This window comes from Westerdykella ornata, assembly GCF_010094085.1.
Source record: "Westerdykella ornata strain CBS 379.55 unplaced genomic scaffold EI97scaffold_1, whole genome shotgun sequence".
Classification (NCBI taxonomy): Eukaryota; Fungi; Ascomycota; class Dothideomycetes; order Pleosporales; family Sporormiaceae; genus Westerdykella; species Westerdykella ornata.
The window spans coordinates 1,357,948-1,372,869 of record NW_022986851.1 but is presented as its reverse complement, the minus strand read 5'-3'; the positions used below and the strand labels follow the sequence as shown (position 1 = coordinate 1,372,869).

Below are 14,922 nucleotides of genomic sequence, written 5' to 3'. Positions count from 1 at the left end.
TCCATCCGGAAGGCGGTAAGAAGCCCCATTAGCGGCTCCCAATAATTTCTCCGCCAAGATTTCCGAACAACCCGTTCTCGAAATTTTGGTTTCGGAGCTTCGAGGTGGTTTGTTGCACTACCAGTCTTCCTTCTCAACTCGCACCCAGAGCGGCTTACGTTCTTTGAATCGCCGTCGCCTGAAAAGTCACGAAAGATGGCGAGGAGTAAATTAAAGTCCGCGCTGGACCAGTATCGGGGGAGGAACATTCGGCTCGAAAAGCAGCGGAAGAAGGAGAAGGAGGCGCGGAAGCGGAAAGAACAGCGGCAGGCTGCGAATCAGGATGGGGGGAATGAAGGCGCGCAGGTAGAGGAGCAGAAGAAGCAGGAGGAGGAGGGGGAGGAGGTTGCTGTGAAGGCGAATGGACAGACCAAGAACAAGGCACAGGCGAAGACGAACGGTGCGGCCAAAGACGCGGAAGCAGTGGGAGAGCCGGACTGGGAAACCGACGATAGTGAGGAGGAACTGGATAGCGAGGAGGAGCGCACGAAGGCGAATCTGGCGAAGCTGGAGGACAGCGATAGCGAAGGCAGCTCCGAGGATGACGCGGATGATGATGGCGAGGAACAGGAAGGCGCCGCAGAGGAAGAAGAGGAAGACATACCCCTATCCGACATCGAATCCCTCGCCTCGGCCGACAAAGAAGACGTCGTCCCCCACCAACGCCTCACCATCAACAACACGACCGCCCTCACCGCCGCTCTGAACCGCATCTCCCTCCCCTACTCCAAACTCGCCTTCTCAGAACACCAATCCATAACCTCTGACGAACCGACGGAAATCGCCGACGTCGACGACGACCTCAACCGCGAACTCGCCTTCTACAAGCAATCCCTCGCCGCCGTGAAAGATGCGCGGGCGAAGCTGAAGCAGGAAGGCGTCCCTTTCTCCCGCCCCGCAGACTACTTCGCCGAGATGGTCAAATCGGACGAGCACATGGGCAAGATCAAACAGAAGCTCATCGACGATGCGGCCGCGAAAAAGGCCGCCGCCGAGGCGCGACGCCAGCGCGACCTCAAGAAGTTCGGCAAGCAGGTACAAGTCGCGAAGTTGCAGGAGCGCGCCAAGGAGAAGAGGGAGACGCTGGAGAAGATCAATATCCTCAAGCGGAGTAAGTATTCGTATCCCTTCATCATCATCATCATCTTCTTCTTCTTCTTCGGCTTTGCAAGCCCCATCTATGACGGCGGTTTTGCTAACGTGCACGGCAACCCAGAACGACAAGGCGCGGACCCCACCAACGCAACCGAAGACGACGACCTCTTCGACGTCGAGCTCGACAACGCGGCGAAATCCGACCGCCGGCGCGATTCCTCCGGGAAACAGCCAAACTTCAAGCGCCAGAAGAAGGACGCAAAGTACGGCTTCGGCGGCAAGAAACGCCATGCGAAGAGCAACGATGCGTTTTCCACTTCGGACACGCGGGGGCCCAAGAGGGTCAAGACGAAGGCCAAGGCGCAAAGGCCGGGGAAGAGTAGGCGGGCGAAGAAGGTGTGAGTTGGGGAGGGAGAGTCGGAAATGAGGGTGTGAGCGTATGAGGATATGAGGGTAGCTGTTGCATCGGGGCGTTATGGCGTTAGAGACTCTGTACGTCTAGGTTTCGGGAAAAACATGTTGCGCTTCCGTTGCGAGTGGTCAAGGGGGACACCAATATATTCCTTCGAGCCTTCAGTCCGGCCTACTACAGGTATTCGTTTCTGGACATGTTCCGCTTGCACGTCGTGAGAGGACAGGTGTATAGTATCCCGGGTGTGGAACACACACATCGGTCTTGTCTAGTTAGATATGGCATGCTGAATCCTCTGCCTCTATTAACTTGGAGCAATATGCGCAGTGAGTTTTTATTCGTTCATGAACGCAAGATTTCAGGAGCGGATGGATGTGCAAGCCTCCCTTTTTCCTGAGTCAGCAAGTTGGAGAATTGGAACGACCGAGACTTTCGCAGGCGCAATGATAGAAAGATGCAGGAGGTGATATGTACGGTATCTATACGGTATATACCTCTCACTCTCTACCTTTTCTAATCCCTACGAAACACCTAGGCTATATATACGATCCGCAAACCAACCTATAGTCGGATATCTACCACGCGTCCCACGTCCTATGCACTTTCGTTCATATCCCGATATGCTTGCATCCACCATAGCTACCACGGACCTCCCCTGCACCCACATCCCTTCCTATGCAAGACCGCCGTATATACACGCAATACCTCAAAATACCTCATAAACAATACCCATTCTCATCCACGCCATGCACTCCCAAAACCGTGCAGCAAAAACCCTCCCAAGAGACGCATACGCTCTGCAAACCATACCGGTGACAACAAATCAATCCACACCCCTCCCACACCGTCCACAAACCAGCATCCTCACCTCCCTCTCCCTATCCACCATGCGGACCATGAACTCCTCACCCCCACAGTGCTGACACCGAATCTCCCCATCTCCTTCTCGCACTTCCACATCCTCCTCATCCCCATCCTCATCCTCCTCCTCCCCAGCCGGACCATCCCTCGCACTCCGAAAACTCATATCACTCTCATCAGAACTCACACTATCTCTTCTCCACCGCACCCCATCTCCCGCCCGATCCCCCTCACCAGACCGGGCGGACAAACCCGGTCCCCAATCCTCACTCTCCTTCACAGACCCACCCTCCCCAACCCCACCACCACCATCATCTTCCATCTGCACCAACGTCCTCTCAGCCGAAAACCTCGTCTCCGGACTCCCCTCTCCCATCCGCATCCCCATCCCAATCGGCCCCATCGTCGCCGCCCTCACGGGCCCCGCGCTCGTCGCCTCCGAAAACGAATTCCCCACCCCATTCCCAGCACCCAAACTAGACACACTGAGCCTACTCTTCCTCGGGCTCTTACTCCTCGCCATACTGCGCCTCGGGCTCGCAATGCCAGACTCCAAGCCGCCGCCGAGCCCATGCTGCTGCTGCTGCACAACCGAGAGATTCGACATCGACGCCGACGCCGAAGACGGCGCAACGATATCCTGCCGCCAACTCCGGATCCGATCCTCAGCCGGCTGCGTACTCGTGCTATCTCGCCTGGGCCTACCGACGATCCCGCTCTTGACGGACGGCGCCGCTCCCGTTCCCATCCTCCTCCCGGAGAGAATACTGCTCGGCCTGCCGACCCCACCACCACCACCGAACCGCGACCCCGTCCGTTTCGAAAACGCCGATCCGGCATCCCAATTCTCGTCCCGGCTGTGCACAATCAGCCGCGTGCGTTTCGCGTAAGCGCAGTCCTGCCGGAACACCTTGATGGCGCCCGTGAAGTCGGCCGTCACGAGGATGTGGCCGTCCTTGTGGACCGAGCGGGCCTGATATGCTGGCGTCGTCTCCGCCGTCTTCCTGTTGATGAAGGTGGAATCCACCGTCGGCGTAGGCAATGCGGATCCCGCCTCCGTCGGAGCCCTCGAGGACCCGGCCAGGCTCTCCGCCCTACTCACCAGCGTCACCGGCGGCGGGTTGCACAGGTCGTAAATCGGATCCTCGCTTCCGCCCAGCACCTGCCTCGTCTTCAACGGCGCAATAACCGCACACGTGGTGATACTCCCATGCGGCTCGAACATCTCGACGGGTCTTTCGTGCCGTTTCTCCGCGCCGCCCTCCATCCCCGTCGTCGGCGACCAAATGTACGCTCTGCGGTCTTCGGACCCGCAGATGATGTGTCCCGTGTCGGCAGCGAAGCTCGCACGTATCTGACTGCAGTTGTTTTCGTGGCCGCGAAACTTCATCTCCAGATTCTTGTCGCGCAGGTTGTACAGCCGGATGCGCGAATCGTTGCTCGTGATGAGAAGTTTGACATCTCCCGGCTCGGAGCCGGAGCCGCGGGGCCAGTGGAAAGCTTGGATTCCCGTGATCTTGCTTCCCTTTGCGTTTTGGCCGCGCGTGGATTTGACGTGCATCTGCGTTTGGTACTTGAGCCCTTCCGTGTCGTAGAAGAGGCAGAGGCCGCTTAGGGTGCCCGCTATGCAGGTCTTTCCGTCCGGGGTGAAGGATACGGCCGTGACCATGTCAGAGGTCTGTTTCCAAAAGGCGACGCTTTTGTCGGGAATGCTCCAGAGGCGCAGCTTTGTGTCGAGAGAGCCGGCGAGGAAGAAGCGGTCGTCTCTGGGGTGGAATCGGATGGAGGGAACGACATCGGTGTGTTTGAAGGTGCAAAGGTTCTCACTGCGGCTGATATGCCAGAGCCGGACAGTCTTGTCCATTGAGGAGGAGAGCAGGAAGTTGTTCTGCAACCAAGTCAGACATAATAAGCGAAAGTAAATCTGCTGCCCATACCTTACTCCAACTCAAATCCAAAATCGTCGCCGTATGTCCATGATACTCCCTCACCGGCTCCTGTCGGAACACTGGCGCACTCAACCGCATCCCCTCCTTTTCTTCCCCTATAGAACCCTCACTCTCCCCGTTTCCCACCGCACTCCTTTCCTCTGGGGTCGAAATCACCGCCCAAACTCGCACAACCCTGTCCTGCCCTCCAGCAGCCAAATACTTCCCATCCTTGCTGAACTCGATCGCCCAAACCGGGTTCTGCGTAGCAGCAGACCCCGACTGCGGTGCCGGATTCGCCCCAGCTACAGGCGGCGCGTTCCTATCGGCCGCGCAGCGCAACTCCTGAGCCAGAAACAACCTATCGAACTCCTTCTCTTTCTTGAATTTCGTCCTCGTTTTAACATATGGCGGGGGCTGCGGGTACCGCGGATTGAAACCGATGTTGTCGACCTTTTCCATGCCTTCCGTTCGCACACCCGATCGTGAGTCTCCCGCTTCGGAGCCATCGTCCAGCGTCGTGCCGTCGAGGGCAGCAGCTCCCTTCTTCTTGTTGCCGCCTATCAACCGACCGAAGAAGGAGACGCCTTTCCTACTACTGCTAATGGATGAGGGTCAGCCTCGGTTGCAGAAGATGACGTGGGAAAATGATGGCTGTGTTCAGCTTTTCCTCTCGAGCCAACCACAGCAAGGGCAACGGATTTTCCGGTCAAGGCTCATTATGCGAAGGGCGATTACTTCCTCGGGGGCTGGGCCTCGTTGATCATGCATGATGGCCGCACCTACAATGCTTGAAAACGACGTGGCTCACCTCTTGTCCTTCGCATTCACATTCCCGGCCGCGTTCCCCGTCCCTCCACCCCCAACCTCTTTCGCTGTATCCACCGCTCCCTTCCCATCCAGCGCATCGCTACCGGGAGTCGTCGGCGACTGCAACGCCGTGCTGTCAACCTGCGTCCTCAGCTTGTGTACCGATATCGCTGCTGTATTCGTGCGATTCAAGATGTGCTGCGACAACGGATCAATCGCCGGATTGGACTCTCCCCTCTCATCCGCATAGCCCCCGTTCCCACTCCCATTCTGCGGCGCAGCTACTGCGGTCTCGGTATTCGCGTTCACATTCGCATTCGCGTTCGCGGACGTCGACGAAGTGGTGCGCAGTTTAACTGGCGTCGGGGGCTTCGACAGGAGGAGCCGTTCGCGTTTCCCGATGACGGTTGAGGAGCCTGTGATGCGTGATCAGCGATTATTTATCTCATCCATTGGTCTCGGCGTGGATTGAGTTGAAGGGGAAACGCATACCCTCGGAGCGCGCAGCAAGTTTGCCAGTGTCTTGTCGCTCAAAAGGGTTGCCATCTCTGATGCGCGCGTCGGCTATTCGGACATTCGGTAGGATCTGTGCCATCGGTGAGGCTTTTGCGGCGTATTAGGGGCGGTTCGGATGGGCCATTCGTGTGAAGGGGCGCGCTGGAGCTGCGTAGCTGTGGGTCGGATGAAGACCTGCGATGCAACGCGATAGAAGGCACAGTAGAAAGCCCGGAAAGACTGGAAATGGCGATTGTCTCGATTCCACACCAATGGACTCGTTGTCCGTCCTCAGGATCTGACAAATGCCTCTTATCTGCCCGTGTTATCTCCTACCAGTTGACCAACACAGAATTAACAAGAGGAACGACGGAAGCTGCCAAAAGGGATAAGATGGACACCTTTGCGTAAAAGGCATCTGTGTGCCGGTACGGAGTGATCATGCGAAACACAACGTCGGTGCCCCGTTTCACAGAACGACGCGCTTTCTTTTGCTGGGGAAACCCGATGCGAGATGATGACGCAGCATGCTGGAAATTGCGCTTGACTTGCCCCCCTGCACATCTGAGCCTTGGCGGGAGTGATGGATGAGTGAGAATGCATTCAGCCTTCTGTCCAAGTGCTGTATACAGATGAAGATGATAATGACCTCTCCTCATGCCCGTTTCTTCTGCTGCTTGACTTACACGTCAGGGCGCTCTTCAAAGTGCTGTAACTCATCCCATTCGTGAACTACCCTGACAAGCCATGTCTCCCATCCCCAGACCCTGCCTCCATCGTCTACCAACCTCCCTCCTCCGACCCCGAACCCATTTGCTCATCCAACCCGATTTCCCTCAACGACGCCGTCTAAACGCCAATATCTTTAACAGAGTAGTGATGATGAACAAAGCAACGCGTACCGCGCCGTGTTGTACAGTTACGCGGTGCATGCTCGTCTCGCGCACGGAGCGGGGAGAAATGCGAAAGAACCGCAAAACAGAAGAGTGGTATCCAGTACCAAACGCCAGTACCCACAAGGATCCAAAATGCAGCTAGATGAAAACAAGAAACCAAGAAACAATCAGGGAAAGCAATCGTCTAGAAATCCTCATCAAACGAGAAATCCCCATTGGTATTCTTCCTCGTTTCCTCGGCCGGCGACGACGACCCCTCCTTCTGCTGCTCAAACTTCTTGGTGCTGGCCATGACGCCCGCCTTCTGGTAGTCGCCGACGCGCTTCTCGAAAAAGTTCGTCTTGCCCGCCAGCGAGATGTTCTCCATGAAGTCGAACGGGTTGGTGGCGTGGTACACCTTGCTGTTGCCGAGCGCCAGCAGCAGGCGGTCGGCCACGAACTCAATGTACTGGCACATGAGCGTCGCGTTCATGCCGAGCAGCGCGCACGGCAGAGCCTCGGTCAGGAACTCCTGCTCAATGGTAACGGCCTCGGTGATGATGGCGCGCACGGCCTCGTTGCTGGGACGCGTCTTGAGGAGGGAGAAGAGTAGGCAGGCGAAGTCGGTGTGCATGCCCTCGTCACGGGAGATGAGCTCGTTGGAGAAGGTCAGGCCGGGCATGAGACCCCGCTTCTTCAGCCAGAAGATGGATGCAAACGAGCCGCTGAAGAAGATGCCCTCCACTGCGGCGAACGCGACGAGGCGGCTGGCGAAGGTGGAGTTCTTGTCCGAGATCCAGCGGAGGGCCCAGTCGGCCTTCTTGCGGATGCAGGGAACTGTGACACGTTTAGACGCGCGCAGTGGCAAGCACAACGTATCAACTTACTGTTGTCAATGGCGTTGAAAAGATACTGGCGCTGCTTGGGCTCGCTAATGTACGTGTCGATGAGCAAAGAGTAGGTCTCGGAGTGAATGTTCTCCATCATAATCTGGAAGCCGTAGAAACAGCGTGCCTCTGGTATTTGTACCTCGCCGCTGAAGCGCTCCACCAGGTTCTCATTGACGATACCGTCGGAAGCGGCGAAGAAGGCAAGGACGTGTGAAATGAAGAAGCGCTCGTCGTCGTTGAGGCGCTTGTTCCAGTCGTGCAGGTCTTTGGAGAGATCGATCTCCTCGGCGGTCCAGAAGGAAGCTTCGGCCTTCTTGTACATCTGCCAGATCTGTGGAGCTGTGTTAGCATGATGCGTTACTGTTTACGCGTAGGTGAACACGGGACGCGTCGACGTACATCATGGTACTTGATGGGGAAAAGGACGAAACGCTGAGGGTTCTCTTGCAATAGAGGCTCGTGGGCCTCCTCGGGCTTGATTGTGGGTGCCGTGACAGGCTTCGAAGGCTTCTCCTCCTTGATGTCGTCGAGATCGGGAATGCCGACGATGGGCTTGTAAACGTTCTCCTTGTCTTCGGGCTTGAAGCTCAGCTTCTTTGCTGGAGAGTCGGACATCTTGAGAGTCTCAATGGCAGAAGCAGCCTGTGGATTCGTTAGTATGAACGTGTATATACGGCCTTCGAGATGCTGGAATCGTGGCAACGGACCTTCTTGGAGGGTGTTAACTGAATGGCAGACATTGTGAAGAAGTGATGGTAAAATCCAGAAGGCGAGGATGTTCAGTGACTCGCGGGGATCTGGAAGTGCAGCAAGAATGGTGCGGTTTGGACGTGGTGTTTTGCTTGTTGGTGAATGAGCGGAGGGACGGATGGACGCGTCGTGCTTTAAATTCGCGCCATCGCGTGTCACGTGAGTGGCTTGACCCGCGCGGCAACGCTAAAACCGTCGGGGCCTATGACGACGTCGAGAGGATTTCAAGTCGCGTCGCTGCATCGCACTCTTCTCACTCTCTTTGTTCGCATCTTTTCGTTCACTTTCACCGCGTTCCATGAAATCATAGCCCACCCTCTCTCTGATACCCATATTGCCACATATTTCTTTGTCCACATCCCCCAAAGTCAACGGTATCGCGAAACCCCAGCCTCCTAAAACAGTCCGTGCAGGACAAAACGCGTTGAGAGCCGGATACGCGCTGATTCGGCGGAGACCCACCGCACACTGCTGATTATTCAGATTTGGGACCAGGGACGGAACTTCGGAGTGGAAGTCAGCCGTGGATTTCGAAAGCAGACTGGAGCAGTGGAGCTGCGATGAATACCCCTCGTCCAATGGCGACGCGTTGAGGGGCGGGTTAAGCTGGCATGCGCCACTTTCACAGGGGAGATGATCTGATAAGATCCTACTCGGAGCATGACTGCCCAACCTACCCCCTTCGGCTTTGTCATGAAGTCGGTAGTGTGGGGAAGCATCCATGGATGGGAAGTGGTTTTTGATCCAGTTTCAATTCAGACATAACTCATTTCCTCCCAAGCATGCATGCTCGAAGGTTGCTCAAATGCTCCTAACGTGGTGTAAGACACATTCCATATCCGTAGGCGCGTCCGAGAGAGACCAAACGCCTATCCTACGCCTGTCCTATGCACCTCCAGCCATGCACCGGATCCCCTTCCTGTATTCCATGCACATAACCTCCCCTCCGCGGTCGCATACCTAGGTAACCTAAAGCATCGCCTTCCAGCTCGGCGCCGCTACAAACTTGCCCCTGAGATCCGCAAACGACAGCCCATCCCCTCCCTCGTTAGGATCCTCGCGCAGCCGCACAGGCACGTTCTCCATGTCGAGGACCTCCTGCACGAATCCCGCCACATTGCCTGGGATCAGGTCAAACGTTTCGCTGCCCCAAATCAACGTGGTACGGCCAGACTCATGGACACGCAGCTTCCCCACCGCGCCGTTCGTGACCCGGTTCCTGATATTGCGCTCTCGGATAGCAGCTTGTGCCGCCTTGATGGACCTTGTCGCGGCGGCCATGGCCGACGGCATGGGCGTGGGTTTCTGTTCGGGCTCTTGTTTGATTTGGAGGGTTTGAACGTCCAGCATCGTGGGCAGGATGGGCGGGAGCTGGAAGAGATAGGAGCTCTCATCACGTTCTGCCTCGTCCAACTCGCCCAGCTCATTGCGAACATCCTCCCGGAACGCGACGAAGCGTGCATGCTCCGCCTTCTCTTCCTCCGTTTGCAGGACAGGCTCTTTCCCTTTCTTTCCCTTGACCCTTGCTCTCTTTGGTGCGCCTGTTTTCTCGTTGTCCTCCACCTTTTGCGTTTCTCCACCGGGTAAGGGTACAGAAGGCGGCGCTACGTCCGAGTTCCCTATCGGTTTCGCGTCGGCCATCTCCTCGTCCTCGCTCACAGGCTCTGCTTTGACGCGCACGCCTTCTTCGTCCTCGTCCTGCCACATGCCCTTGAACGGCCTTCGCTCGCCTGTGATCTCGACATCTTTCGATTTCCCCTTGCCTTTCCGTGGCGCAATGTCGGCCACATCCGCCTTGATCTCCCCTCCCGTCGCTTCTGCATGTTCTAGAATTTTAGCTGCGGCCTCAGAACTAGCTTCCGTATTGATGCCCACTACGCGCTCTACGTGTTCTTTCCTGCCGATACGCACAGGAAGTAGCGCTGACCCACCTAAGCTTCGCGAAGCCCTTTCTTTTGACCCCATGGCATCGTCCTCGTCGGAGGAGATCTCGATAGTGTCGATGTCCTTCCTAGGGATATCATTGCCGTCTTCCTCTCCGGATGAGATCGTCCCACCATCCTCCCTCTTGATCGCCGTACTCCTCGTGCCGCCCTCGTCGTCATCCTCGTGCTTAATTCGTGTCGCGCGGGACCCGAAGCTGGTGATCCGACTCGTAGATCTTCGGTCTGCAAAAGAGTAAGCCAATCCATTCCCTATAACATGCTCTTGTACCAACCTCGAGCAACACTCCCCAGCGAAAATGGACCCGCAACCGCAGCAGCCTGCAACCCCTTCACATCTCCAGGCTCCCTCTTCTTGAACGGCCTCTCCTTCTGCTTCGCCCTCTCTTCGGCCCTCAACTCCGCCTGCCTCTCCTTCTCCCGCTGATTCAACGACTTCTGCAACTGCTCCCGCTCCGCCTTGCTGCGGCGACCCACATTCACGGGCTTCACGGTCGGTGGCTTCTTCGCCTTCGCGGCAGCGCCGCCGCGGCGCTGTGTGGAGCCGCCTGCTTCGGTCGTTCGCAGGCTTTCGAGGCGCTGTGCGGGGCGACGCGTCGGGGCTGCAGCTTCTGTCGTCTGCCCTTCACCTCCGTCGCCTCCGTCGCCTCCGTCGATCTCCATTTTGATCTCGGGAGCGCTTTCTTCAACTGGCGGTGCTGCTGTTGCGCCGTCTGCACCGGCAGTACGTGGAGGCCGACCCACGCCCGCCCTTCGTCCTCGAGAGGTTGGCTGCATTATTGCTTGTCTTGCTGAGTGAGTAAAGGACCGTGGGGTTCAAGCAGTGGAAGTAATTGACCCAAACTTTCTTATCGATAACGGCAGATCTTCGGTTATTGCTTCCGTCACATGGGAACATACTCTGTACGGAGTGTAGAGACCTGTTACACATCCCCTCTTCCACTAACGCGACAGTCAGATGCTAAAATTGTCACCGGAAGCGCAAAAGGGTTGCCCAACAGTGCGACATTTATTCATTGCGTTGCGATAAGACAGCCTAGTACCAAGGTATCCTGCCACCCCCGCATCAGACCCCAAACCAAAGTCGCATCATTACGTGGCTCCAGGGAACATGAAAGGTGGTATTACCGCTGTGAAACATATCCTGCTCCAATCCATGCTCGCTAGAAATGATGGGAATATGGCAAAGACCACGAGAAACGCCACCAAACTGAATGAAAAGGTCATGCCCCGGCTTGAAACATCGGAAAGTCGGTGAGAAAACCATTAACAAAACAGCGAGCGAATGGAAGAAGTGAATTTCATGGGTATAAGAAGAGACCATTCCAAAAGGTTCAACCCTCGACCAGCGTTTTCGGGTTCTTTCCCAGAATCTCCAGGCATCGTCGTGCTAGACTCACGACCTCGCCCTCGCCGTCCTCGTTGTCTTCCTCATCTGATTCAATATTGCGTTCTGCGATGTCCGTGACCATACGGACTATCTCGTCCGACTTTGCAATGAGATCGAGTAATCGTGCATCTTCGGATTCCAGGAGCTGCAGTAGTGTCCATATGGCGATGTGCTGGAAGGTAGGATCACCGCTGGCAAGGAACCGGCGCAGGTAGCCGTGGATGCCTCCTGACGGTTGAGTCCAGTTTTGAATGAAGATGGTGTAGTCACCCACTGCAACAGGGTCAGTCAAGATGAGACCGCGACATGTCCGTATGGCTCACCTTTGGATGAGAGATTTCCGAGAGCTGCGGCACTGTTCCCTTGAACTTCGATGCTCTCTGATTCAGTCAGGGGAATCAACACGTCAAACACTCCAAGATTCAGCAAAGCAGGTTTGAGTTCGTCGCTCAACGCAAGTACGGCAATGGCCGCAGTCATCTCCGACTGCACAGGCAATCGCACCTTGAGGACCAATTCTTTGCACTTCTGTACTGCACCCGCGTCAAGCACAAGTTGCTTGTTCTTATCGGAACTCGCAGCTAGGTTACGGAGGGTCGATATAGCATGACACTGGATTTCATCGTTTTCAGTGGAGCCAAGAAGATTCACCAAAGGCTTCAAGAACCCCGCTTCAATGATGGGCGACTCGTTTGCTGGGTGGATGGAGATGTTGCGAATACAGGCGACGGCGGAGAGAATAAGGGGGAGGTAGGAGGATTGGAGGAGTCGAAGGAGATATGGCAGTCCTCGGGCGCGCACGATGTCGAGTTGGTAGCGCTCATCCGAGGCGAGGTTGCGGAGCGCCAGGGCGGCCTGACACTGCACCTTGGGCGACGACGACTCCATCAGGTGGACTAGCGAATGCACCAGCCTCGGCTCCGTCTGTGCTAGTTTGGCACGGTTGCTTGCATCGACGGCGATGTTGCTAAGAGCCGTGGTGCAGTAATACTGCACATCGACATCCTGAGAACCCAGCAGTTGCACGAGCACAGGAATAGCGCCGGCATTTACCAGCTGCTGGCGGTTGTCATCTGCACAGTCTGTCAGTATGCCTGGAGCCTGTGTAACGAAAGATTCCGCTGTTGGGCGTACCAGAATGTGTCATATTGAGGAGCGCACCGGTAGCGTTCCTCTGCACCCGCATGTCCTTTGATTTCGCCAACCGTGTCAATGGTAATAAGGCGCCGGACCTAGCGATTTTTGCTTTGTTGTCCTCGTGCGTTGCGAGGTTAGTGATGCATCCCACGGCATTGCATTGGACCTCGACGTTGGGGGAATTCATCTGCTTGATCAAGGGCGCCAGACCGCCGAGTTCGACAATGGCAACCTTGTTCTCCGCTGTAGGACCGTCAGTACTGTCCCGCCTCGATGTGACACATACGTACTGTTTACGGCCAGATTGCCCAAAGCGGCGCTGGCGGCCCGTTGTACTTCGATATCGGGATTCTGAAGCAGGAACAGAATGGGCTCCAAAGTATCTCTGTCTACTGCTCTGACATCTGTATGAGATGATTAGAGATGTCCTCGTACACTCAGGAAAAGTGCGTGTACCTCTTTCGGTGATTTCGGCGAAGGTCAGACTTGCAGATCGCTGCAGGTCGATGTTGTCGGAGTATACGAGGGTGCTTAACGCGCGGAGGGGCTCGCCGGAAAAGAAGTCTGTTTCGGCACGCTATAGGGACTGCGTTAGAAGATATCTCTGGCCATCGATGTAGACCGCAAGACGTACATTTTCCAGGAAGCCCAAGAGGTCGGCAACAGCCTCCCGCTCGCTATCAGCGAGCACCGGGTCATAGATACTATCTTTTGAGCGGCCTGGGAGTCGCCATGTCAGCAGAGAACTTGTAGAGCAGTATTCGAATCGTCCGAAGGCTTACCTCCGCAGCAGGACGCGAAGAGCTTTGAGCAAAAGTCGGAGAGCCCCATGGCGGCAGCCGTCAGGGCCTAGGGCGGCCGTCCGACGCAGAGCGGAGAGGGGCAGCTGGGGAGGAGCAGGACCACCGGGGGTTGCGGGCGTAGAAAGGAGGCGAAGAGGATCTCCCGGAGCGCGTGGGTAGCGATGCGTCGAAGGGGTGAAAGCGATACTGCGAGGCCGTGGAGTTCGTTGATGGATGGGATGGGGTCAACACATGGAACACATCAACTGGGAAACCGAGACAAGACAAGGGCCCGAGCTCGCTCAGCTCCCGTTTGGGACTAGCGGCAGCGGCATGCCCAGGTGCAGCTGGATAACGACTGCAGGTGCTGTTCGACTTTTGGTGGAATGTCAGTCGCGGATAGCGCTGCGGCAGTGTGCGCTGGTCTCAACAGAAGGGAAGACACTAATAAGCGGCGAGGCGGGAGCATGGTGAGCGTTTGTATGGATACTGGTCCTCTGCAGTGGTGAGAAGTGTGGTTACAGCTCCGAGAAGGGGTTGTGCCCAGGCGGGAATGTCTACCGACGTCATGCGCCGCACGTCTCCCGCTCAATCCCGGAGCTATATGTAAGCTCCTACTAACTATATTCTACCTCTCCGCACTAGAAACTCTTGCTATTGTACACGGCATACTGGACTGTGGACGTAGAGAGTATTGGTGCAGTGAACTGGGCTGTGTGCTTCAAGGTCGTGGCTTCACTCTAAGCCCCGAATATTCAAGGCTTGTGAGTGAGCGGCCTACACTGTGTTACAAGTATACTACAACTCTCGAGTATTGCTGGGCCTGATCCTCGACAGCACGAGTGCCTCCAAACGAACATACACAATCTATCGGACAGTGTCTCTGAACATATGCCGGGCTGATGAAGTGAACAGTTTCCATAGCTTCGTTACTGTTTATTTGTACCGTCTCGCTGCGGTCCAAGGGCTTATCAAGAATGCTTCTCCTCTTGGAAGATATGGTCACGCTCCCGGGTTGCACAGTATGAAGTTACTTACTGGACAGCCTTGGTTAGGTGAAACAAGTGAAGGGAAATACGGCGTACAAACAACGGTGCGGCTTGGCGTGGAGGGGATTCATCACTCTACGGCTGGTGATTGGCTCAATACCTAGGTAGCTTCCCTCTTCCATTCACGTGCTCCGAGAATGACCCGGAAACGGCCACCAAACGACTCCGCGCCGTCCCGACGACTTGACGTGGGGGGAGGGGGGTTTCGTGCCTCGAACAAGAAGAGCTCCTCCACCACCAAATAACTTGCGCCATGCCCGCCTGCTCCTCCACCACACCACCGCGCACTTCGCCGTCCCCTCAGATCCAGTCGCAACCTCCCTCGGCGCTGCCCCGACTCTTGCCTCCTGCCGCTGTCGCTCCGGCGTGGGCTGCATCCCGCAGCTGCTCGCGCCTCTGCGGCTCGGCGCGCCCGCTGTGAATTCTTATTACTCTTCTGCATTATCCTCGCCCACCCCACGGTCGC

The 14,922-nt window shown here is 56.3% G+C and overlaps 5 protein-coding genes across 5 annotated transcripts; 1 reads left to right on the top strand and 4 right to left on the bottom strand.

Annotated features, from left to right (window-relative positions):
• Positions 1-195: 195 nt before the first annotated feature.
• Positions 196-1,845, top strand: EI97DRAFT_389433 (Ebp2-domain-containing protein; the record flags this gene model as incomplete). Its single annotated transcript, XM_033796202.1, has 2 exons — positions 196-1,150; positions 1,256-1,845. The coding sequence occupies 2 exons, from the start codon at positions 196-198 to the stop codon at positions 1,534-1,536; spliced, it is 1,236 nt and encodes a 411-aa protein (XP_033658631.1). The 3' UTR covers positions 1,537-1,845.
• A 148-nt stretch (positions 1,846-1,993) lies between these two features.
• Positions 1,994-6,145, bottom strand: EI97DRAFT_20040 (WD40 repeat-like protein). Its single transcript, XM_033793675.1, has 4 exons — positions 5,638-6,145; positions 5,147-5,561; positions 4,375-4,927; positions 1,994-4,187 (listed from the first exon to the last, which is right to left on the bottom strand). Exons 1-4 carry the CDS (start codon positions 5,738-5,740, stop codon positions 2,370-2,372), a joined length of 2,889 nt encoding a protein of 962 aa, XP_033658630.1. The 5' UTR covers positions 5,741-6,145; the 3' UTR covers positions 1,994-2,369.
• A 106-nt stretch (positions 6,146-6,251) lies between these two features.
• Positions 6,252-8,273, bottom strand: EI97DRAFT_429163 (uncharacterized protein). The gene is made up of 4 exons (XM_033797380.1): positions 8,113-8,273; positions 7,805-8,047; positions 7,403-7,736; positions 6,252-7,352 (listed from the first exon to the last, which is right to left on the bottom strand). Exons 1-4 carry the CDS (start codon positions 8,143-8,145, stop codon positions 6,721-6,723), a joined length of 1,242 nt encoding a protein of 413 aa, XP_033658629.1. The 5' UTR covers positions 8,146-8,273; the 3' UTR covers positions 6,252-6,720.
• A 728-nt stretch (positions 8,274-9,001) lies between these two features.
• Positions 9,002-11,077, bottom strand: EI97DRAFT_19883 (uncharacterized protein). Its single transcript, XM_033793667.1, has 2 exons — positions 10,374-11,077; positions 9,002-10,323 (listed from the first exon to the last, which is right to left on the bottom strand). The coding sequence occupies exons 1-2, from the start codon at positions 10,873-10,875 to the stop codon at positions 9,125-9,127; spliced, it is 1,701 nt and encodes a 566-aa protein (XP_033658628.1). The 5' UTR covers positions 10,876-11,077; the 3' UTR covers positions 9,002-9,124.
• A 1-nt stretch (position 11,078) lies between these two features.
• Positions 11,079-13,591, bottom strand: EI97DRAFT_19882 (ARM repeat-containing protein). Its single transcript, XM_033793666.1, has 7 exons — positions 13,408-13,591; positions 13,260-13,345; positions 13,082-13,202; positions 12,916-13,029; positions 12,623-12,868; positions 11,812-12,561; positions 11,079-11,761 (listed from the first exon to the last, which is right to left on the bottom strand). Exons 1-7 carry the CDS (start codon positions 13,454-13,456, stop codon positions 11,433-11,435), a joined length of 1,695 nt encoding a protein of 564 aa, XP_033658627.1. The 5' UTR covers positions 13,457-13,591; the 3' UTR covers positions 11,079-11,432.
• Between the last annotated feature and the right edge of the window lie 1,331 nt (positions 13,592-14,922).